Below are 24,448 nucleotides of genomic sequence, written 5' to 3'. Positions count from 1 at the left end.
ACACATTTCTTCCACAGGAGAGACACGGGGACACTGTGACACACCCGAGGAGATTTGTTTTATTTTTTATTTTTGCGCAACAGAGAAATCGGGGGAATATCTGGCCAAAGATGAACACCATTGTGTTTAACAAGTTGAGCAGCCAGGTCCTATTTGAGGAGAAGGCGAAGGAGGTCGAAATGAGCAGCAGAAATTACCTAGAAGTCATCGACGGGCAACATCCAGACCTCCTCTCCAGCAACCAGACCATCAGAGACAACCAGGCCATCAGACACAGGCGGAGCGGGTATGTGGAGCATTCTGCTGTGTTTTACGCTGCTGGTCAGCATGTGTGGCTTGTGTTAACATGTGGATTAACTGGAGTCCGGGAAGCCCCCGGGGGGTTACTGATGAGGAGTACTTCTATTTCACGGTTATTTCACCCAGCACAAGTTAGCACAGCGAGAGAGTGAACAACAATAATGGACTTGTTATCAGAGCTTCAGCTCTCCCCCCGGAGATTATCTCTCCACCTTCTGCGCAAAATTAAGATATGAAAAAAAAATTCAAGCTCAGATAAAGCTCCTTGGGTCAAATTCCTATAAAATAATTTTGTTGATCTGTTTATATGAGCACGAGCCTTCTTGAGTTATTATAGATTACTATTGGTTAAACATTGAATTGATACAATTGTGTCTGTTGGTGCGTAATTATGCATTTGCTCCCAAAAGTCATAAATTTACGCGCGGTTAAATATCCTCAAGGAACCTCTTGTATAGGAGGAAAACTATAACTACTTATGCTTTTATATCTTGAAGTTGAAACAACAATTTGATAATCTAGTCTGACCTTTTTTCATGTCTCTATAATCCAACAAGATCTGATGGATCAGAGAATTAATATTTGTCGTTTCCTAATCTGGTCTTAATTTAGGTGTTGATGTTCACAGCTAATCTTGAAATTAATAAGTAGGTCAGTCCTGTTCAGTAGCGTGTCTTATAGAGGTCTCCATCTGTTTCCAATAAATAAATTCGCCCTTCAACTTTCTGTGTGGTCTAGTCAATCACATACAGGTCTAGTGTTATTTTTCTTAAGTGTTTTATTTACTTTAGTTTTATTTTTCAGTGACAGAGAACAGGTGTAAGAAAACATCAAGTTCAACTATTTTTTGTTTATGTATTAGTTGCATGTTTATTGGGAGCATATGAGAGAACAGAGGGATAGCAGTGACCTTAAAAAGCCTCCTCAAGGAGGAACCTTCAGTAATAAGGAAGAATATTATGAGTAAGTGAATTTACGTGACTGTAAGGTGCCGCCTTGAGGGCAGCATCAGTGCTAATGACGAACATTAATTATCAAACAGAGGTGTGTGTGTGTGTGTAGCGGGAAGAACAGGGAGTAAAATGTACTTTAGGATGTTCATACCGATCTAGATTACAAGGAAAATATTTGTAGAACATGAACCTCAGGCAGACTTGAGGCTAGACTAAAATATGTTACATCTGCAGTCAGTGGAGCTTTTTTGGAGAGATAAAGGGAGAAGCGGAGCACAGCACCATACTGACATCTACAGGTTCATAAAACCTGAAGCTACAGGTGAGACTGAATCCCTCACAGCTCAGGAAAAACAACAGACGCACTTCAATGAGAAATCATTTTGATATGTGTATATGGATTTACAGGGTGTCTTGTGTTTCCAGATAATGAATTTATAGTAGATTTGATCTTTTTAGGTTGTTTCTCTCTCACAATATCATATACAAGAGCTGATAGGAGCTGTACTCACCACGCTTGCTGAACTGGGACTTCAGGATATGTATTTTTAATGAGAGGCTCCATGGTGTATTCTTATCACTGCACTCCTGGTGTGATCTTTTTGTAGCATCCTCTTGACGTGTATCATAGTTCTTTTCTGTAAGGGGAAACCAGAAGTATAATTTCTTTTTTTTTTTGTCAGCTTGTGTGGTGGCTTGTGTGTGATTTTGACCCTGCTACATTGTTCTTGATCCACTCCTCCTGGGTGTAAAATGTTAATCTGGCAAAAATGCGGTTCTGAGCAAAATACTTTTGTTTGTATCATTGCAACGTGTTTGCGGTTTGTGGGACACGCAATGAAAAATAAAGTGCAAGTGGCCGTAGTCTCTCTCTCTCTCTCTGTCTCTCTCTCTCGCTCTCTCTCTCTCTCTCTCTCTCTGGGCTCTGCCTCTTACTATGTCTCTATGTCTCTCTCTCTTTTAATCCAACATCTCTGCAATGCTTTGGGTGTGAAAATTGCATACCGTATAGTGTTCACTTTATGTGCCATGACTAACTAATTCAGACAACATGCCGGTCCACTTTGGACTCCACATGCAGCTGTGTAACATTATTTGGTTCCATTTAATAAGCAACATAATCCTAATTCTCTTTTATGAGTTTTAGACCAGATTTCCTTCAATTTTATGTTTAAATTTTGTCTGTAGGACATCTGATGCTGAGCATGATGTTACTGACAAATGCAAAATGTGTGCACATGTCAAACCATCCTTCTTAGACTCAAAGAACAGCTCTATCCTGCATATATATTTGTTGCTGTGTCAGATTATTAGTTAAAAAGGAGTGAAAATAAAAATAATAATTGTTATAGATAGAAAAGGACAAATAGGAGAGGTTTGGATTAAAGTTGCTTTTAAAAATGTGTCCAAATAAATTACTTTTTGTCCTGTAGTGTATTCTACCTACAACGTGGTATCTGGCTGACATTATTCTCCCTATTCCTCCACAGAGGTCGACCCAGCGGCGGTAAAGTGCGACACAAGCGCCAGGCCCTGCAGGATATGGCGCGACCGCTCAAGCAGTGGCTCTACAAGCACAGAGACAACCCCTACCCCACCAAGACGGAGAAAATCCTGCTGGCCCTCGGCTCACAAATGACCCTGGTGCAGGTGAGCTCACGCTTTTGCTAGACTCTCTCAAGCTGCCAGTCAGGTGCTGAAGAAAAAGTGACACTGAATAAGTGAGAGAATTCATCAAGTAGTCGTGAGTGCAGCGAGGGGGAAAAGAGAAATTAGATTTCTGTGGTCGAGCGTCTAATCGGCTCTGAAAAGCTGGATTTGAACTTGAATTTGCAATTAGGAGGCTGTGAGGAGAAAGTGTTTTTACATCTTGAGCTGTTTATTTTATAACACTCATGCAGCGGGGAATATTGTTATTTCTACCTTCTTCTAAATGCTACAGTTGGCAGTAGTGTTCTTTTTTTATTCACACAAATACAAAAATATCACAAGTCATGAATAAAATTTGGAGTCATCTAGGTCAGTGGTTGCTGACATTTTTGGCTTTAAAAAAGCACTGGCTGACCCATGTCATAGATATGTTTACAACTTGTAAGCGATCCAACCCAAAAAGTGATTTTCTTTTCTTGTATTGTTTCATTTAAATACATTGGAGAGAGCTAAAATGGTTACACTATTTAGTTTTCCACACAAAAAACAAAAAATAAAGCTGATTTTTCTGAAGAATGTATTTTCTTTTTCCTTTTTCCTTTCTTCACCTCGCAGCCTCTCATATTTATCACGCAACCTCTTAGAGGTCCCAACCCACAGGTTGCGAACTGCAGATCTTGGTTTTATAAATATAAAGGTTTCTCATATGCTCTCAGTTCTATTGCACCCTCTACTGATAATACAGGAGTAACGTGACTTTGGCGACTGAAAAACTGACCACTGAGAGGATAACCCAGTGGTGAATATGAGTGTGTTCTGTGTCTGGCACGTGCAGCTGTGTATGTACAGTATCATCTGGCTGACAAGGTCACTGATACGGCCTCAGAAAGTCTGCGGCAGCTTTTTCGGGCCGCCAGCCACGATGCTTAATCTGGTTCTCATTTTGGGGCCTGATGGAGCTGTTTGTTTTGGTGAGGGTGAGCAGAGTGCAGAGGAATGCTTTGTGTTGGACACCGGGATGCTTTGAACACACACACACACACACACACACACACACAGCCTCACACACGCATACATTTAAGCTGACACCCAAATACCAGCAGGGGTGTCAAAGGTCGACTGAAGATTTCTTGAAATTGAGCGAGGCTGATGACAGGCAGGTAAATTAATTTCATTGCAGTTTATGACATGAGGGAGGTTGTTACAGAGATCTGTGAGTAAATCTGCAAGTTTTACTCAGTTTATTTTAGATTTTTTTGTTTGTGTTGCTGAAAGTGGCACTAGTGTTGAAACAGAGAATGAATCACCACTGAAGCAAAATGTCTAACATTTCCTGATTCTAATTTATGAAAAGCTGAATATCTGAAGGTTTTGCTCCATCAAATAGACAAAACAAGTGAGGTCAAAGGTCTTTTTTTACTGTCTTCAGATATATTTTACTTCACAGACTAATTGACAAGTCAATTAAAAATAATAATCGACAGATAGGTGGCACTCTTTTCTTTGCCCATCCATTCACAGTTACTCAGAACTACCCAGTTATTCCACTGTTTAATCCAGACAAACCACTGTTGTTGCTGCCAGCAATGTAGCACATATCACTTCCTTTGCATCAGATAATTTTCCCCTGGAAACACTTACCTGGCACCAGATGTTTAAAGCAACTAAATCTATCACGTGTAAGCAAAACAGCTCCTTTTTCCATGTAAATGTTGTGAATTATTTCTTTAAAGTTTATGCTAATAACACGGTGCCATCTCTCCATCATCACTGAAATCCCTCCAGGCTAGCACGCCTGCTGTGCCTGCGTGCCGTCTCTTCTACGGTACATACAGTGCAGACAGGCTATGGGTGAAAGAGCCGGTTTGGCTGCTGTGTCTCCCCCCCCCCCTTTTTTTTAATCTCTTGGGGTGTCATCTGCCATCCTCCTCCTCCCTCCTCCCTCCTTCTCTTTTCTCTCACCCCATTGACAGCCATCGTTCCTCCAGCCCTCATTAGCGAGCCGTCCTACGCCTCGCCTCGCCTCACCTCGCCTCGCCTCCCCTCCCCTCTGTCCAAGCCACATGTACTAGATGCCGCCTTCCCCCTGGTGTGCCACAGCGCTGGGCTTTAGACAAAGGGATGTGGGATGGTCTCAGTTAACGAGAAACACGATACTGAAAGAGAGGATCAGAAAAATAAGTACTCTAGCATAAGGCCCCTGTCCCAGCCCCTTCATAAGCCGCTTGAAGTCTATTGAGCATGAAAAGTTATTCTAGTATAACATCTAATGGTCTCCTTTCCCAGTGAAAGGAAGAGCGCCGGCTCAAGTGTCTTTTTTATTGCATCTTGAAGACAGTGTTGGAAAAAATTTATTATTGAAGGGAGGCTTTGTGAGTCCAGAATAAGCACCGGGGACGTACATCTCGGTTGGAACATTAGTTAATGAAACGTTGCGTTCGCTGGCCGTCCGGCGTATGGAGGGTGTTAAATGTTTCTACATGGCGTTGACACAGAAAAGATGCATGCTGGGGTGTCTCTCTGGAGCGTCTGGGATGTTTCTTAAAGCGAGCTGCTCTGCAACCTGACTCTGTTTCTGTCTTTGCTTTGGTCTCTCTTGGTTTTTCTGAATGAGAGTAATTGCAGGCAGAAAGCAGACGTTTTCATAAAGGATAGTCTTTGTTTTGCTATGGATGTGGAGGTGTTTGGAATCAAAACAATAATGTGTTCCTATTTGCCTGGTCTTACCGCTTCCTTCTCTTCTCCCTCTTTCTATTTCTCTCAGGTCTCCAACTGGTTTGCCAATGCCAGGAGGCGACTGAAGAACACAGTGAGGCAGCCAGACCTGAGCTGGGCGCTCAGGATCAAGCTCTACAACAAATATGTGCAGGGCAACGCAGAGAGGCTGAGCGTCAGCAGCGACGACAGCTGCTCAGACGGTACGGCTCGGCACGACCTTAACAGCATCTTCACTCTTTACTTTCCATTCTGAGTTTGTGTTGTTAAAAGTAGAGAATTTCACAATCTTTCCCTCAATGATCAAACCTGAACTACCAGCATGTGCAGCTGCCCTAGGGCTACAGAGCTTAACATTCACTGTGTGTCAGAGAGTTAGTGGTCATTTAACTAAGTACAGATTTTTGGGTACAGTTTTTACGTTCAAAGATTGAATGATGCAGGAGCAAGAACCAAAACAACAACTTGGAGGTTATTATCTCATTTATCTCATGGCCACCTGCCAACAAAATGCCACATGTAATCAAATTTAATTATTTTACTAATTTTGATCTTGCTTTTCTGTGTCAAATATAATGAGAGATAGTAGCTGTACCTCTTGATACCTCTTAATTTGGCAAATTGAGAATTTTCAGTGGCCTTGGTATAAATAACAGCATTAACTGAAATAATAAAGGCTTTATGGTGGTGATTATTACCTACTCTTGAGGGCCTGTGTTGTAGAGGGGCTCTGTGTCAAAATATAGTTTTAAGACCTTTATTAATTCAGTTGATATTGTGCCTACTTATTCCTACACACATTTTTCTACAACAAATTAATTTGACACAAACCTGTCTAATTAGGAGCACTGGTTGGTATCTGGTTCTCGAGGCAAAATTTAATTAGCTGCTATTTTAGTCTGCTGTGTGCACCGTACATGATGGACACTTGAAGGTGACTGTGTACAGTACAAACAGTACACATGTACAGAGAGCAGGATGAACAGGGTGGGTTAGTGGGGCCTCATGTTCTGTACAACAGCAGTGTTTGTTATCAGATTTCTGTCAGTTACCTTTATTTAATGTTGCTTTTAATGGTGACCCAGGAAGTTTGGGCTTACTTTATCTGTTCTATTGTAAGTTGCTGTTGCTGAATCTATATGTCAAATTAAAAGAGCATTTGATTGGCAGTATTTAACATAGGTATACAGTATATTAAAGCATGATGGAAAACTGCTCCCTCCATCAGTTTGATGGATGATCAGTTCAAAGATATCACATCATAATGGCTCAGGCTACTATTATAGATTGGTCACATACCCTTGCATGAAACAGATGCTCTTTGTACAGAGTGACCGGGAAAATTGCCTTACATCATACTTTATGCGTCCCTGAAATTTAAATCTAGCATAATAACATGAAAACAGGCCAAAGGCCAGGCAATCTCCCCCTCTGGCTATCCTAAAGCTGCCTGATGCTATGCAGAGCCGTGTTCTGGGTGTATATACAGTAAATGGTGAGTGTGCAACTCAGCCGAGAGACGCCGAGGCCGGCGGGCTGCGGCACGCTGTCATTAAGACACCCCGCTGAGCCAACCTCTGTCTCCCAGCCTACAATTGTAAATGAGTAGCTCTCTGTCAGCCATGTATTTATTGCAAACACATGCTGATTCTCAAGGGAGCGACTGCCTTTTTCTACTCTCTGACAGCACAGAAAACATGGTCAGGAAACAAAAAAAAAAAAAAATCATAAAACATACATACTCACGTAGTGAAAGAACGAACAGAAAGGAAGAGTGCTGTGGTGTCAGTGATCTCTAATTAAATTTTTGAGGAGGAGAGGCCAAACGTGCGGCTGAGAGAGGAATGTGTGCATGGTGTTTGCACTGTGTCCGCCACAGGCCACTGTACCACCGGAGGCTGTGTATATCTCCCTGACTCTTCTCCCTGTCACATTATGGTTATGAAGCTGTCCGCAGCCTGCTCCCACTTCTGACCCATACACTAAAAGGCCCTCCATTATTTTTAAAGCCTATGCTTTTGTTCCAGAGGCTATTTATGGGGCCAGACCTGACCCCACTGACCCAGCATACATTCTTCTTACTATCCTGAAATGGTCCAACTTGTTTTGTATCTACAGTAGCAAACCCAAGAGAAAATGTTGTTTTCTGCATGGGATCTAGAGAGGACACGCTGTCATGGGACAGGAGGATGGCGGTGGATGTAAAACAACACTGCCATAGGATCATTAAGAGAGGTGGTAGACGGGTCAGATTTATTATCGCTTGTGTGTTTTTAGAGAGGATGTTGAACTGGACATTGAGACACAGCACTCTCTGAATTCTTCCTCAGACAGCACAGGGGAAGGAGAGAAAGTACGCTACCTCCATGTGTTTCTGATATGTGGGAGCCGTAATTTTAATTTGGCCCAGACTGAATCAAAAGTCCAACCTGCCCAAATTACAAAATTACAGTCTTGGCAGAGACAGTATCTAGAGTGAACTTCTCCTTGATTTCCCTCCTGCCAGAGGATATCTGGTTTTTCAGTACGGTGTTTTATCTCCCCCCCCCCACCCCACCCCCGCTTCTTTCATCAGGTAGGGACCCGTGCTTTAATTCAATCTCTTCGGCAGTGCAGAGCTCCCTGGATATTATTTATTTCTGCAGGGGAATAGAAGGGTAATGTGCTTTGGATGGAGAGGAAGTAGACTACCATCCGTTATGGTTTGGTAATGCGTCTTAAGTCTCGGCTGGGCTTTCTACTCTTGAGGCGATGCCAGCAGGAGGGCAGGAGCGCCAGGGTGAAATCTCTCTGCCCTGGAATTTAGATTCAAGATTAGCTCATACTAACCAGACTCTCAGTCAGTGGGGATGAACATGGAACGCGCAGAAGTTAGAAAATAATCGAAACTACAGAGGCACTTCCTGGAGAAAATGCATGTGATTGCTGTGTGTATTGATGCTTTGGATGACATTATAGACATCAAAGACTAATTGAAATGAAGGTATTGGCTGAGTTATAGATGTAATGGGAGAGGAATTTTATGCAGTACAGCATTAAACTGTCATCACAATGAAGCTATTCACAGTTAATCAGTGCAATAGAGAGAACTTTGAAATTTGAATGGAGTTTTTTAGTGTATAAGGGTACTGTGTTATAAATACAGCAGATGGCTATGGAGACTTCTTTTAAATATTAGAAATGTGTAAGTTAACAATAAGAAAAGTCATAGCACACATTAACAAAGAATTATACATGATTTGACATATTAATCATCTTGGTAGCATTAAAACTGTATGAGGAGATAGAAATCCAGACTTAAATTCTAAGTGCAGGGTGTTGGTACTGTCAGATATGATGGGTTCTGCTTTCTTTAACAACTATGTGTTGTACAGTTCAGATAGATTTCTTTTAAGAGTGCCAATAATTTTAAAAATCAGTTGCAAAATTATTGGCACTCAGCATAAAAATCTATCCAAACTATACAACAAACAGCTGTTAAAGGAAGCAGAACCCATCATATCTGACAATACCAACCCCCTGCACTTAGAATTTAAGTTTCTACCATCTGGTTCCCACCTCGCACAGCCATCAGTCAAAACTAACAGATATAACTTCTCTTTTACCCTCTTCCATTTCACTACTCAACTCTGTAAAGTACAGGTAGCATCAGCACATCTCTAACCCTGCCTGTTTCTCCTCTTTTTTATTCACCAGTACTGTAATTTTTTATTCCTGTATTTATATGTGTTTTTTATTATGTGTGGTTATGTATGTGTGGTTTTTATCTTGTGAGTCTTGTCCTGTGTTGTTGTTTTTATTGCTACTGCAGCAGAACCAATTGCCCCTCGGGGACAAATAAAGGTCTTGAACTTGAAATAAAATGAGAGTATTGAAGATCTTGTTTTTCAGGAATACCACATTAAATATGCAAATTTTGGCAATTTTTTTTTTTTTTTAAATGAAAACACAGGAAACTACATTGAATTATGCATGTATCACTATATATGTATATACAGTATGTAGCATACGTTGTTTTTGAGTCACAGGTGAGCAAAAAAAGGAGAGTGAAAAAGTAAAATAGGAAGCAGTGTGCAGTACAGTGCAGATGAGTAAAAATACAAAATATTTATGCACTGTTATTATTCTTTGAATAAAACCTAAAAATCTAAACCTTTTTTTTTTCCATGGATTTTGCCCCATGATGGCTCAGATGGGGACAACCCTCAGAGGACACAGAGCCGCCCCGAGGAGCTCAACAAGCCCATGTACCAGAGTGTCATCAAGAAGGAAGGCTCCTCCATGGTGGGCATGGCTATGGGTATGGGAGCGGGGCTGCGCTCGGCCGCCGAAGCCGCCTCACTGGCCGAGGACTACGTGTCTCCGCCCAAGTACAAGAGCAGCCTGTTGCACCGCTACCTGAACGACTCGCTGCGCCACGTCATGGTGGCCAACGCTGTCATGGACGCTCGCAAGAGGAACCACTCCGGCTCCTTCAGTTCCAACGAGTACGACGATGAGCTGCTCTCGCCGTCCTCCTCTGAGGCTGAAGCAAATTTTGTTTATCGGGCTGGTAAGGAGCCACATTTCTTGCATTCTTTCCCTTCAAGAGTCTCCCTCACACACACGACATCCTTCACTTTTGTTCTTTTTTTGTCCCCCTCCATCTGCACATTTTGTTTTAATTCCTGCAGCTGGTCCATTATTTCCAACTGTCTGCTTGCTGCCTGTCTTCCTGCCTGTCTTGATATTACATTGCTGCTGCCATCTCACACTGTTCTCTCCCACCTCACTACTTTTATTTGGCGTTTGTATGGATGGATGTTATTCTTGTGTATGTTGAAATGGAGATGCAGTCAAGAGGGTCCAGAGCCTTAAAAAGTGCTCTATTAGATTTAAGCCCCCAGTGTGTCAAAAACACAGTAACACTCATACATTCATATATACACAGCACAGGAAACCATGTACTGTCATATTCACACACTTGGACACACATACACACACAAACACAGCGGCTGTCTCTCACCCACTCCAGCCAAGTAGAGAAGGAATTCCCCCCAGCCAGCTCCTCTGACCAGGCTTTAACAGGCCAGACACAACAAGACCATGTGGAGCATGCTCACTTTCAGACTACTGTTTGGCATGCCTTTGATCCTGCCATGAGGTCCTGCTGAGAGAGCAGGGCAAACGGGATGTGTGTTTATGTGTTGGCAGACTGTGTGTGTATGATACATAAAAGCACACATTTCTTTTTTTTTTTTTTTTTTAGACAAAGTGGATTTCACCTTTAAAGAGAAGAAAAATAAAAAAAATGTAAAATGATTCAGAGTTGAATCTTAGATTAAAACATGAGTTTCTCCTTCAAAGGTAGCAGAACTTAAATAAGTGAATGCCAGTGATCTGGGTTGCATATCTACTTTACATTATTGTTGCTGATGTCTTTCCACTCGGTGGAGTTTGAAGTATCCCGGCTTGTTTTCCTCCTTTCAGAAAAAGACACTTGCTGCCATTAATTTTCCGCAGAATGAAAAACATCTTCCAGAGCATTACTCGAAGGTTTCATCAGACCTCCTGTTTTATTCTTTTTCTTTCTGCCTCTTTTAGTGTTTTCATATCGGTCAGCTCAATGTGTTCCGCTCTGTTACTGTGTTCTGGCACAAATGGAAGTCTTCACAAGGAAATAATCCTTTAAAAAATGTCGCCTTACAGACTTTGTTACTTTCACGTGTTTTTATTTAGGTCATCTTTGTTAGACAGCAGTTCATTTCAAGCTAGACTGCAAGCTTTGAAAATCAATGAAAAAAAAAAAACCACTACAGGAAAAAAGTTTAATACGGCACGAATTGCAAAATGATTTGAGAAAATGTAGATTAGATGTAGACAGAAATAATGGGATGTAATCACTATAAAACATCACACAGGAATTTAGTGGAATCAACTAATCTTTTATCATTAACTCTTTTTTTTATTTCAAGTCTATTCAACTTGAAATTTCATTTTCATTTTCAGAGCTATTTCAGAAACAAATGAGCTCTTCTGACCTCAAATCTTGTGTCTTAATAAGATAAATTAAGTGAATTTGCTGCTGAGTGTTCGCCTCACTTAATATATTAAGTTTGTAAATAAGCATGTTTACTATGTCAGCAGACTTCCCAGCATGCATTGCTTGAATGTTGAAACTCTCCAGAGATACTTCTGTTTTTGTAGTTTGAAGAAAAAAGATATGATGGAAACTTACTGTGTCTTTTGAAATATGTGTTAAATTAAGTCACAGTTGTTTCCTATGATAATAATGAAAACATTGCTAACCATGATGGAAGTTAGTATTCACTTCATTTCGTGCCCCTCTACACTCACATTTACACTTGAACAAAAGTCATATGTTGCCTTTGTTGTTTTGCATTACAATACAACACATTTACATTACAATAACCATGTTATTCACATTGAGTTCAGCTAACCCACATTTTTTAGGCAGCAGTTGAACCAGCTTAAAATGTTTTGCAGTGATCTAATTGACACCAGTGTTCTCCTAACTGTGCAGAATTTAGTGTCAGGCCCTTGCAAATCACACAACACTGCGAGGCTTTCACAGTGTTTCAGCTCGCAACTCGTCTGAGCTGTGAACAATCAAGGTCAGATCTGTCAGAGTGTTCTTCTTCAGCTGAGAACACTGAGCCTTTGTTCAGGCGGACTTCATAACCCATATAGTAATGTTTTCACTTTCAGTTCGGCACGGACTGCACCCGGAGGGGGCGGATTTGAAGGTGTAGGTGATGGAGTGACGGAGGACGAGGGCTTTGTGGGGGGAAGAGCAGGTTTTATTGTGTTTCATTCAAAGCTCCTCTTCACGGACAAATGTGTTTCATATTATCTGAGCGTGAAGTCGTCTCCGCCGGAGGGTGGGGGTGTGTGCGTGGGTTCATATGAAATGCATCAACGACTGCGACAGTTACAATCCTCCTGATCGAAAAACTTAAAACCCTGTGACCTGAACGAACGTCAGGCTTATTTCACATTGAAGCACCTGCTGGGACTCACAGATGGAGAAAGAAAGAAAGAGATGGATAGACCTAGTGAGACTTGTAACTCCCTCTCTACCAGACTTTAATAAGAGAAATCCCCAAAAAAAAGGATTAATTCACCTGGCTGGCCTGCTGTTTTTAATAGAGAGTAACTATTTTATCTCTATGGTTAATATAATTTCTTGGCTCTGACGTCTCCCTCTTGGATTTCTTGGGCTCTGGCACCTTTACAGAAGTGTTACTCTGTTACATGCAAGAGAAGCTTTTGAATCCACACATGGAAAGTTCTCCGAGGCGGTGTTGACTCATGGGAAAGAACACCTGTTGGGCCCTCCGATCCGATCGTTCGTCACAGAAACGAACAAAGAAAAGTCGAGAAAATGAAATTTTAATTCCACATCTGATCTCGCCGATACAGACAGAACAAATGAAAGAAGGAGGCAGAGAGAAATAATTTTAAGCTCGGGTTTGCATCATTTCCTCTGCAGTTTTTCTCTTCTGTGTGCTGCACATTCCAGATATTTTTGTAGTGAAGACATTCCTCTTACTTTTTCTACAAATAGTTTTATAGTGTTTTTATAATCAAAGAAAAATGTTTCCCTGAGTAGCAGATTTCACATAAATCTGTACTTTTATCAGTTATACAGAGAAAAAAGACTGAATAAATCAGATTTAAACTCTCTCTATGTTCCCCCCACTTTCTGTTTGACAATGACAAAATGTCTGACATTTTCAGTCAGTAGGGAGGAAAAGAATTTGAACTTGAGAGAAAGAATACAAACGGTGTCTCTTGGCACATTCTTTTGCCGAATTCCTGCCTGTAAAACAATTGTGATTGGTCAAAGAAAAAGTGGCGTGCCTGGCAACCATCATCCCATTGGCTAAAAGTCCATTAATGGGCCAGTTGGCTGTTGTGGCCGCGGCCTGAGCCCACAGTGTTATCTGTGACTACAGAGGGCAGTCAGACGTGGCAGGAGATGGAGAGTGTAGATTTACCCCAGTGGAAAACTAAACTTGTGTTGGCTTGAAAGGACTCACTTGCACACACACACACACACACACATGCACGAATGTACCATTCACAGGCCTCATACAAGCACATGCACACACACGTCCAGTACAAACACATGCAAGCACACACACCTACAGTCCAAAGCCTGTGGGGAATTTCATTGAACACAAGGAGCAGTAGAATTCCATCACACATGCCAGGCGTTTCATGCCAAATTACCCTTTAATGGGATATTAAATGGCAGGAATGTGGCTGAATGTTTTTCTTCTTGCTCGGTACCAGATTTCGCCCCGTCCAATATCATATAGATCATTATACGCCAAATAAGTCCCAATGTTTCTGTGGATGGAGACTGAGAGATCTCGGTCAGACATTTTACACGAGGTTGACAGTGGTACGTTTACTCAGGTTCTCTCCTTTATGGATTCTGGTTGCAGCTGAGTACAGTAGCCTGATGGTGAATGTAGAGATCCTGCCAGCGCTTCTATTGATGTGGAAAAGTAGCGATAAGTGGAAGCAAGCCAGTGGCCACCAGCAGATTTCGTTACTCTTTCGAAAACGGCTCCTATTAAATTAAGATAATGGATATTTTTATAATAAACAAGACAAAGGACGGTTGTGAGGCTGCGCTTAGTCACAGTAGTGCTCTGAGCTAAATGCGTATTGTCAGTATGCTAACATGCTCGCGATGACAATGATAGCATGCTGATGTTTAGAAGGTAATGTTTTTAACCTTTACTGCCTCAGCATCCTCATTGCCGTCCCTAGAGCCATGTCAAAAAAGTTGTTTTGACATTGTTCTTCGTGCTACATATTGCTCCCTTAATATTTTAATTATTATTATGACTGTTGATTGTCGACAGCCATGCTAGCAGTCCTAAGAGGCTGTATAGGCACAAATGCTGTCTACTTTTAAATTTTTCCATCAACCAGTATCTGATTTAGAACTTTTTGGCCATACAAAACGGCAAAGTTGCCTTTATTTTATAGCACTAAAGTGACTTATTTCTAAGTCAGGTGCAGTTTAACACACAGTTTTCTTTTAAATACGTTCAATGAAAACAGCAGTGTTTGACAGCAGCCGCTGAGATCCTAAGGGCCTTTCAAATTAGGCCACAGTGATTGCCAGACAGTTATTGAATCCTGGAGAGTTCAGTGGCACTTAAGGAGCTGTGGAGTCGTCCAGGTGAATGGAAGAAAAGTAATCTTTCTGTGGAAAAAAAAAAGAATGTTTGGATTTCTTGTCTTGAACTAGGAAGGTAGAAAGGTCTGATGGTGGTGAATGATACAGGGAGAGATTTCTATCACGGCTGTTTTCATATTTTCGACTAACAAGATATACTTAACTGGATTTCCTTCACCATTAATGTTTCTCCTGTGTCGTCTCCAAAGAGAAACCCAACTGTGATGATTTATACAGCAGTGTTGTTGAGGGATGGTGTATGTAGTGTCTGATTTAAGACTATGATGTAGCATTCACTGGCTGATGAGCAACTGTGTAATTTACTGTACACCACAGAGCAACGGGAGAGACAGTGCTCGACGCGAGTCGCTCTGTGACAATGAGCCACTCCCGGACAGTGATTGATGAGGACTCCTCATCTTAGGAATCCAGAGATGTGGATAGACTGGCTACGATTAGCTCTTTCCACAGTTTCATAGGAAGGGAGAAAGGCAAGACAGAGAGAGGGGGAGTGGGGGAGATGTTGTTCCAAGGCAGCAGCTTTTGCCAAGACTCACTGGGTTCAGATTGGGCTTTAGGAATCAGTGTGGAAGGGATGAGAGGAGGAGAGGGAGGCACTTGTTCCATCCAGATCTAGAGTTGAGTTTCTCCAGCAGTGGCCTGTTGGGAGAAGAAAGACAGCATGGTGGCAGTGACTAAGAGACACAGAGGCTGTGGTTGGAAGAAATGAGAGTGTGTGCATGTGTCCGTGTGTGTGTTGTTGTATTTCTTCTCACAAAGATAGGGAGATCCACCAAAGTGAAGACAGTTGGCCAGGCCTCACTTTAATGAGAAGCTATTTTAGGAACAGGATAAATTTGGGTGAGGGCAAAGGTTAAAGGGCCAAATTACAAAAAAACCCTCAAAAACATTTGTTTGACAAAAAATCTTAACTTACAGTCCATTTAAGAGCTCTTTAAAAAAGCAACTTTTGATTGGTACAGTATATATATACAGACGGATGACAAATTAAAGTAAAAACTGGTTCAGGTCTGAATGCTTGACCCCTACAGTGAGGGGATCTGGTGGCTCTGTTATGCTTTTGGGGGGCATTTTGCTGGCATGGTTTGGGTCCACTTGTCCCCTTAGAGGGAAGGTCACTGCAAATCAATACAATGTTGTTCTGGGTGATAACTTTTATCCTATGATGAAACATTTCTATCCTGATGGGAATGGTCTCTTCCAGGATGACAATGCCCCAATTCACAGGGCATGAGGGTTCACTGAATGATTTGATGAGTATGAAAATGATGTAAATCATATACTATGGCCTTCACAGTCACCAGATCTCAACCCAGTTGAAACCTATGGGAGATTTTGGACTGACATGTTAGACAGCGCTCTCCACCACCATCATCAAAACACCAAATGAGGGAATATCTTTAGGCAGAATTATGTTCATCCCTCCAGTAGAGTTCCAGAGACTTGTAGACTCAACTCCAAGGCACATTGAAGCCACTTTGTGTTGGTTTTTCCTTTGTCATCCGTCTGTATATACACAATATTGACTGTGGCATCCTTGGCCTTCCCGTAAGGCACCCTGTAGACAGTGAGGTCTGTGGATTGTTCAGAATAACAAGGGTGTTGTGTCTAGATAGGTGACGCATCAAAACCTCAGCAAATGAAATTGAAACAGATTTGAAAAAGATTAGGTATTAGGTATAATAAGTTAGTCAGTGACAGTTTGAACAACTGTAGTACTACAGTATTCATGTGTGTTGGTGTGTGTGTATTACAGCCTTATGCATGGAGACAGTAGAGTCCACAGATTACCTTTGAATATGATTTGTACCATGAATCCATATGTGAAACTATTTTCTACCACAATTATACTCTAAAGTCATTTTTTACACTCAGTGTGGAGTTTTTAGCAATGTATAAGAAAGACTGTGAAGTGTCCTTAAGGGTGTGGCAGGTCCAACGGTGGGAACGACTGGGAGTTGGCAGAGGTGAGGTATAATCCTGGCATTAAACTGTGGTGCAGCTTCATGCGAATGGAAAGGTGGATAAAAAGACAGAAAGAGAGAGGGAGGAAGAGAAAAAAACCCTGATGGTGAACCTCTGTCATTGGAAGATGGGTTATTGGCTTCCGACCACTAAACAGAGGCTGGGTGTGAGGCAAACAGAGAAGACAGCAGCAGACTGGGACACTGTTCATTCTAGCCGTCATTCTGCGGAGAAGTGTTAACAGACAAACATCGGCACAGACACTGTTTATACGTAACTCCCTAACATAGAACTGGAAGAGTACGGAATAATGAGCCCTCTCAACCTGATCGTTTTTAAAATCATCAGCAGGCCAAAGTTTTTTGGGACACACACACAGACACACGCACACACAGGTCATCAGATTCAGAAAACACAGCTGCCTGCCTAGTCAGGGAAACCAAGCCGCACTGCCCTGCTCTGTATAAAACACAAATTGTTTCCATTTTAAAAAGCGAGCCGTGTCTAGAACAATAGGCTGCTATTGTGTTCCCACGGGACGGAGGAGGGAGAGAGGTTTAATGAGAGAGCAGAGGTGTGACCTTGCGAGGACAGAGAACACGCACACACAGAAATCCCCGAAGAGTGTGAGAGGGCAATTCAACCTACCACTGTGAAAAATTGCAACATAATGATGCAGTGAGTGCAGCGCAAACATATCATTTGGCCTCCAGCTCCCAAAAAAGGATATTTTTGGGCACATGAAAACATTTAAAAATCCAAATAATGTTTACTCGTGGTTTCTGCTTTTTTTACTAATGTGTGTATTTTGCGCATCGCAAACAACAGTCATTCATCCCAGAGGATGTTACTGGGAAACCTGTGATGAATCGGCCCAGCAGAGAAGAATCAGCACTGTTTTGTCTCTTTCGTACCTGTTCTAGTATCAAAGCAGTGATAACAGGCTCATCTGTTCGTCATCAGGGGTGTTTTTCCTCCAGCGATGCGTCCCTGCTGTGATGAAGTCAGCATTTGCAGTATGAGCCCGCTGATCCTCAGATACTATCACTGTCTCCTTTTCAATCTTTTGTGATGATCGTTTTCGTGTGAATCATCTGTTGTCACGCCAAATCCCAAACCCCGATCTTTGCTCATGATGATGATGTTGTTGGTTGGCTTTTTTTTTTTTTTTTTTGTTTGTCCATGACACCCTGGCAGTCTGTGCACACACCCGCACACACACATAAAGAACACACACACTCGCCTCGACAATGTATTTACTTCTTCGTCAAGACGCTCTTCTCATTTTGGCTGATTTACGGGGGCCCTGATTACACTCTGTTTACTGGCACTCGTAAACACAATGACAACCTGGCAGTGTTTAAACATTTGAAACACTGTTATTATTTCTTCATCTAGCAAGAAGACAAAAAGCGTAATCCTCATTGCCGGATCGTGGTTATCTGCCCCGACCGCAGCCACACCAGTGTGTCATCTGCCGGGCAGACACGGAAAAAAAGCAGCACAGAAAAAGAAATGCAGTGGATCATTTTTGGGCAGTGGTTCAGTATCTGGCTGTGTCAGCCTGTGTGTGTACTATTTAATAGTGTAAGAGCTAATTATTCAATATTTTTTTAAGTGATGAAAGTGTTGTCAGGGCAAACGGAGAAGACATTAAATTCACGCCGTGTATGATGTCTTTGGCTAACTGAGTGGAATTGACAGTTTGGTTCGTTGGAGCCTCAGACTCAGACATATTCACCACCCGTAGAGACAGAGAGAGAGAGAAATGGCTGGGAGGGGTAATATAAAAGTAGTGTTGGCAGAGGGCAGGCCAAAGGAGTGCCAAGGCATCTCTAACTTCATTTACAGACTCTTCTTGACATTATAAAAGGCACAGATCATTTGAGAAATATATAAAACATAGATCTGGGGAAAAAAAGCCGTGCTCAGAGTGTTTGCTCTGTGTTGCACCTCGTGCTCAAGACTGTGGCTTGGGTTTTAAATCAAAGATATCATCAATAGATGTCGCCGTATATCGCCCGAAACATTCGTCACTTCCTGTTTGGTTGGGACCAAAAGACTTGGCTAAAAGAAATTGGTCCATGCACTCACATTTCTGCACATTCAGTAGTTTCAATCTGACTTTACATCTTGAAATTGCGCCTCAAGAGGCAGATGTTGCTGGAGGTAAAATTGGATGACACATTTTCTGTCCAGCGCAGCGTTATGACTCATCTGTGATGACTGTAACTCCTGACTCATCCATAGATCTTGACTGGGGCCTCATAATGGTATGATGATCTGTTCTTGACCTGGACTGCGGTTGCACAGGTCAGCGGTGAGCAGATTGTCGAGTCTGCAACACCACTCTGGTTTTCATCAGGTGCCTCAGCGAAAATCAGCTTAGCTCATTTCCTTATTTCAACAATTGAATTTGGATCTTTCTGTGTGCTTGTGAGTGTTTCCAACTATTGGTTTTCCTCCATTGGTGTGATAATATTCTTATTCCAGTCAGAGTGAACTCCACAAAGTCCTCATTACACCTTCAGCCCAGAAACATAAAACTTTTTAATACCACCTTCTAACAAGTCGTCCTTTAAAAAGGGTTTATAAGTTGTAACTAAGGATTTAATGAAGGGTAAATAACTAATTTACTGATGCTTTGTAGAGCATTTTTGAGAACTATTTATCAGTTTTATTATGGGCTTTTTAGCTGCAGGGTATCTGGACCATTCAACTATTTATTAACATTTACATCTGTGGACTTGATCGTTTATTGTAAAAACCTTTTTTCAGTGACTTATTAACTTGTATAATTGTGGGTGGCTACTAATTTTTGCTTATTGACTTATTAGAAAGTTAGGATTTTATCAACACGTTTAACAGACTTGATGGTTTTTTACCATTTGTCAATGACTTAATAACATTTATAACTGTAAACCTGATGGCTTGTTAGCAATAATAACTTGACTATTAATGACTCACTGGCAAGAGATATTCTTTACAACCTGACAACCCATTGGGTATTCTTATTAATGGCTTCTAACTGATCTATAAAGCATCAATAAATGGTTTATTAAGCATTAATAAAGCCATAATAGTAAATAGTAAACCCCTTATAAAGGGTGCCGTATGAGAAAATGGTGGCAAAAACTTTTTTAATCGATCTTTACAATTTGACAAGATAATCTTAACTCAACTCAAGGTGCACTTGCTAGCTTTTTTCTGGAGCTTTCAACTGCATCTCATGGTCTTCATCAGCAGATGGATTTGGCTTAGTTGTCATCACCTGACCTAAATATGTAAATTTGGTCTCTTGATAACAGGTGGTTGTTGGTCATAATGTTGTTAAGTTCTGGAAGAAGCTAGTAAGTGGACCTTGATTTAAGATTATTTTGTCAAACTGCTAATCCCAAGATTAGGACTGAACTTTGACGTTCAAGTTCTTAAAGGAATAGTTTGATATTTTGGGAAACAGTCTTACCGCCTTTCTTGCTTAGAGTTAGTTCAGATGAGAACTTCTCATTTAACTATCAGCAAGAAAACACAAATATTCCTTTGAATTTTTTCTGTATCTTTCCCGTACCTCTTATTGTTTCATTTTTGAAGCACTTTCTTCCATTTTTATTATTATTATTATTATATTATTTTATTTTTTTAAGGTTGTGGGAATGTTGTAAAGCCACTAAATGTTTCTTTTTTTCAACATGGCAATGTGTGGAGAACTGACACTTTAAGTAATGTTAGATGAGACCACTAGCTACAAGCCTGCCACGTACTGTAAATGTAATATAAAATGTGTGCGTGTTTGTGTGTTTATTTGTCTGCGTAATTTAGCCCAGCCCTTGGTTTGTACAATCGGGCCTGCCCTGTTTATTGTTATATGTTGCTAACAACAGCACCAGATGGTAATGATGATAGTCAACCACTCTACTCCGCAGTCATCTTAACAGGTGTAACCTCATTCCCTTTCTAATTTGTCAGCCCCTGCTTGTTTTCCCTCATTTTCACCAAGTTTTGTTAAGACTAGTCAGGGTTTTTTCCTCTCTTTTTTTGCCCTCTTTTTGCTCTCCCTCCATTACCCCGCGGTGATGTTAAGTGAGCTAGTATTTTTGGACTTCCAGTATGACTCCAGAAACCATCAGACTTCTTAGCTTTCCCGTTTGGCGGTCCGTGAAACCCCACTGTCAGTGAAGCCCAAAGGCAACAGCAAAGTGGACTGAGTGTTCAGTAGCGAAATAGTAAGGTAAAAAAAAAAAAAGAAAAAATACGGAAAAAAGAATGAGAAAATAATAAAAAGTCCTCCGTGATTTATTGGCGATTAATAGAGTCCTTGGCAAAACCCTTGTTTTAAAAAATCTGAGTTTTAGATGTTTTAGGCACAGAGCTTTGGAAATTGAGTTTTTGTGAGGAGTGGTGCATTTCCAGATCCTGGGGGTCCGGGGTTCCTAGCAGCAAGGAGAGGTGTCCCAGTCCAAGAGAGGGTTCTGGGCATTCAGGTGGCTTCTCCACCTGCTAGACACCACAAAAAATAGTTTTGTATGTTCTAAACGGAGCATCTGGACAGTGGCTGCCTCACACACACTGGAAACACTTAAAGCTGTGGATGGAAAGACTCACACATTGCACTCCACAGCCCACAGTGACTTCACAACACACAAAAAGACACTTTCCTCTGCATGTTTGTCTTTGATGTCTCTACAATTGACCTTCTTGCTGCTGTCACCAACCAGTTTATACACTAAGCACCGTAGCAGTAAATATATCTTGGGGGAACATAAACAACACACGAAAACAGTGTAATTAGCCTGTAATTACAGTGCTGTGATTATGGAGAATGGTGCATATTTTCAATCAGGACCAATCTGCTTTCGAGCACTGGCAACAATCAAGAGAGTAGATGCAGATAGAGTGCAGAGAGGATGCCTTCACACCCTTCAAGTATCTGCCTGGGTTTCACAGTTTAGGCAAAAACAACTGCAAAATATCAAAATTTGAAAAATGAAAAAAGTAGAGATGATGAAAGCGATGGATAATATCAAAGGCTTTCAAAAACAGCCTTTGAAATTGTGGACGAAGTGCTTATTCTTGACATAGCACAGAGTTACCCTTTATTAAAACAGACGGGAAATATTGCATTTGTTTTGGCTGTGTTGCCTGAGAATGGTCAGTCTCGAGTACCTGGATCAGGGGGTATTACAGCAAATCATTGCAGCAAGAGGTGAACAAGTGGAGGACAGAGGATGAGGGAGTTGAGGAATATCAATAAAGGAGAAGGACTCGCTGATAAAGGGAGATAAAGACTGAGAGAAAGATAGGACAGCAGGGAGTTGTGGCCAGACGGGAATGTGAGGATTTTGTTGGAACGCTTTGACGGACTAAAACCTAAAATCTCATTCTGTGGTTTGTACTTCTGGGTTATCATGTCCTCATCTCCCTCTCACACGTGCGCACACATTCCTCTCTTCTTCTGTCTAAGAACGATCAACAGAAGAAAAATTGTGAAGAGTGAAGTCTATCGCTCTCTGTGGAATACACCTATTACAGAACGAAGGGGAAAACTACAGGAAATTTCATAATCGGGCCCCAGGCCTTGCAAACCCGGTACTGTCAGCGTGGGTCACGCTACATGGGAACATTTTTGGAAAACAAGGCAGGAACAGAGCAAGGCGGTGGGAATAATTAGGCACTTATGGCGGCTTGCAAAAGCCTGAACTCTGGATCCAGATCTTTGGAAAGTCTATGGAGGGCTTTGGCGAGGTTAGAGGTGACAAAGCAGAACGGTAAAATCATGTGTGTTCTTTCTCCGACGCTGGAGGAGTTTGGAGTTTTGGCTTTCCGTCTCTGTGGCTGTCTGTGACGATGCTAAACCCCGGACACAGTGTCCTTGCGCAACCTTTTCCAGTCCCTTCTAACAATCATGGGAATGAATTCCAGTGAAAATGAAGGGTGCAGATTTTCATTAGCAGGAGGGAACGCTCAGGAACGCCCGTCGATTGTTGTGTTGCGGTGACGGTGGCGTAAGGAAGGGCTCGTTAAAAAACGGCAGTTCAGGTTTAGACATTTGCTTTAACTTGGGAATGTGGTGTGGGGGGTGCAGGCGACTGGGTGTCCCTGGGTGATGTGTTTGTGGTGGGACATCTGGAAGGGTGATGAAAAAATCACATGCAAGAGAGCAGAGACTTATTGTTTCATTTTAGAACTACATACTGTAGGTATGATGAACTCTTGGGTACCTTTGGATTAAATGGAAATTTCAAGAGAATTCGCCGTCTTTTGAATGTTCTTAGGTCGGGAAGTCATCTATACCTGGTCACGACTGAACTTCTTAAAGCTCGCAGGGCCTTAGCTGTGTGTTTAGTTAACTTAAAGAGAGCGCCTGGAGGCTGCACAGCTAGGAAATCCAGATGCTCTGCTCTCTTTTAATGCCTCATGAAACGCCAAGCCTGTGTCATCATATTCACTGCTGGGCAAAACTCACCTAGAGCTGGACCCAAGACAGAAGACAGGTTCAGCACAAACACACACCAATGAACCCCTCCTTCACCCACCCATACACACACACACACACATATACTCACACACCGACGTGCACATGGTCTTTCTCTCAGAGCATACTGAAGTAAACACACTAGTTGCCCTGAAGAGAAGTTTGGTTTCATTGTTTAATGACTTTGCTATTCCCCGCTAATGTTTTACATATGAGATAAAGATTGCTCCCATTTGAAGAGAAAAAAAGAGAGCAGGCATCCATCTTTCTCTCACTGACTCACTTTCTGCCTTTTCATTCCCACTCAAATCTTTTACGCTCAGTCATTTTCAATCTGATTTCTTCAGACAACTCAATTACGTTGGCTGAGGCCCATTTGTTTTCGAACAAAATATTAGGGAATGGAGTTTATGAGTCATAAGCAGCATCTTTCAACTCGATCCTATTAGTCACCTTGTTTCTTGACGGCTTCTTGCAAAATGTCCTTTTTGTCCAGAATCTGAATAAAGAGAGAAAACAGAGCAACATATGTTTGCACAGGACAGAGTGTACACATACAGACCTCACACAAAATTATGCACACACACACTCACACACTCACACACTCACACACACTCACACACACACGTCTCCTGAGCCTGCATGTTCAGCTAGGTTTCAATAAATCCTCATTGACCCCAGAGAACTCTGCAAAATTAACCTTTTTTTTTTTTTTTTTCTTGTACTTTCAGAAACCACGGACCATGGATCAAGTAAATGTGACAAGTGAGTGGACTTTCTCTCTTAGGGACTGTACGAATATTATCGGGATGGGGAGGGGAGCTGAATCGCATGTGTGACTTTTGAAAAAAGCAAGATTTTCCTCGAGGTTATTAAAGGAAAATTCTGCTTTATTTGAACCTGATGTATTTCTCATAAATTAAATAAAATGTATCTCCGGAGATTCAGATTGAGACTTTGGTGAACAAGGCCTTGCATATAATGACGGTTATCGGGGCAACGTCCGTCAGCCTCCCACTGCTATTTAATAAACATGATTTTTACATGAATCGCTTCAAAAGTTTGTTTCTGAGTCTGAATGATAGTAAACACAGGAACTAGTCGCCTACATCCGGGGCAGTTTGCCAGCTAACCGAACCACCCACATATCCATCCGCGCACGCCGATTTGCTT

General features: G+C 41.6%; 1 protein-coding gene across 1 annotated transcript in view; it reads left to right on the top strand.

Annotated features, from left to right (window-relative positions):
- The window catches only part of mkxa (mohawk homeobox a), a 30,309-nt gene that overhangs the window by 1,613 nt on the left and 4,248 nt on the right, over positions 1–24,448 (top strand). The window contains exons 2-6 of the mRNA XM_042398666.1: positions 18–286; positions 2,744–2,903; positions 5,668–5,821; positions 9,811–10,170; positions 24,007–24,040. Of these exons, the coding sequence (XP_042254600.1) occupies positions 111–286; positions 2,744–2,903; positions 5,668–5,821; positions 9,811–10,170; positions 24,007–24,040 (884 nt within the window). The 5' untranslated portion in view covers positions 18–110. The remainder of the gene's footprint in view (positions 1–17; positions 287–2,743; positions 2,904–5,667; positions 5,822–9,810; positions 10,171–24,006; positions 24,041–24,448) is intronic.

This window comes from Thunnus maccoyii, chromosome 21 (assembly GCF_910596095.1).
Source record: "Thunnus maccoyii chromosome 21, fThuMac1.1, whole genome shotgun sequence".
NCBI classification, from domain to species: Eukaryota; Metazoa; Chordata; class Actinopteri; order Scombriformes; family Scombridae; genus Thunnus; species Thunnus maccoyii.
The sequence above is the reverse complement of the archived record's forward strand: the minus strand, read 5'-3'. Positions and strand labels throughout refer to the sequence as shown.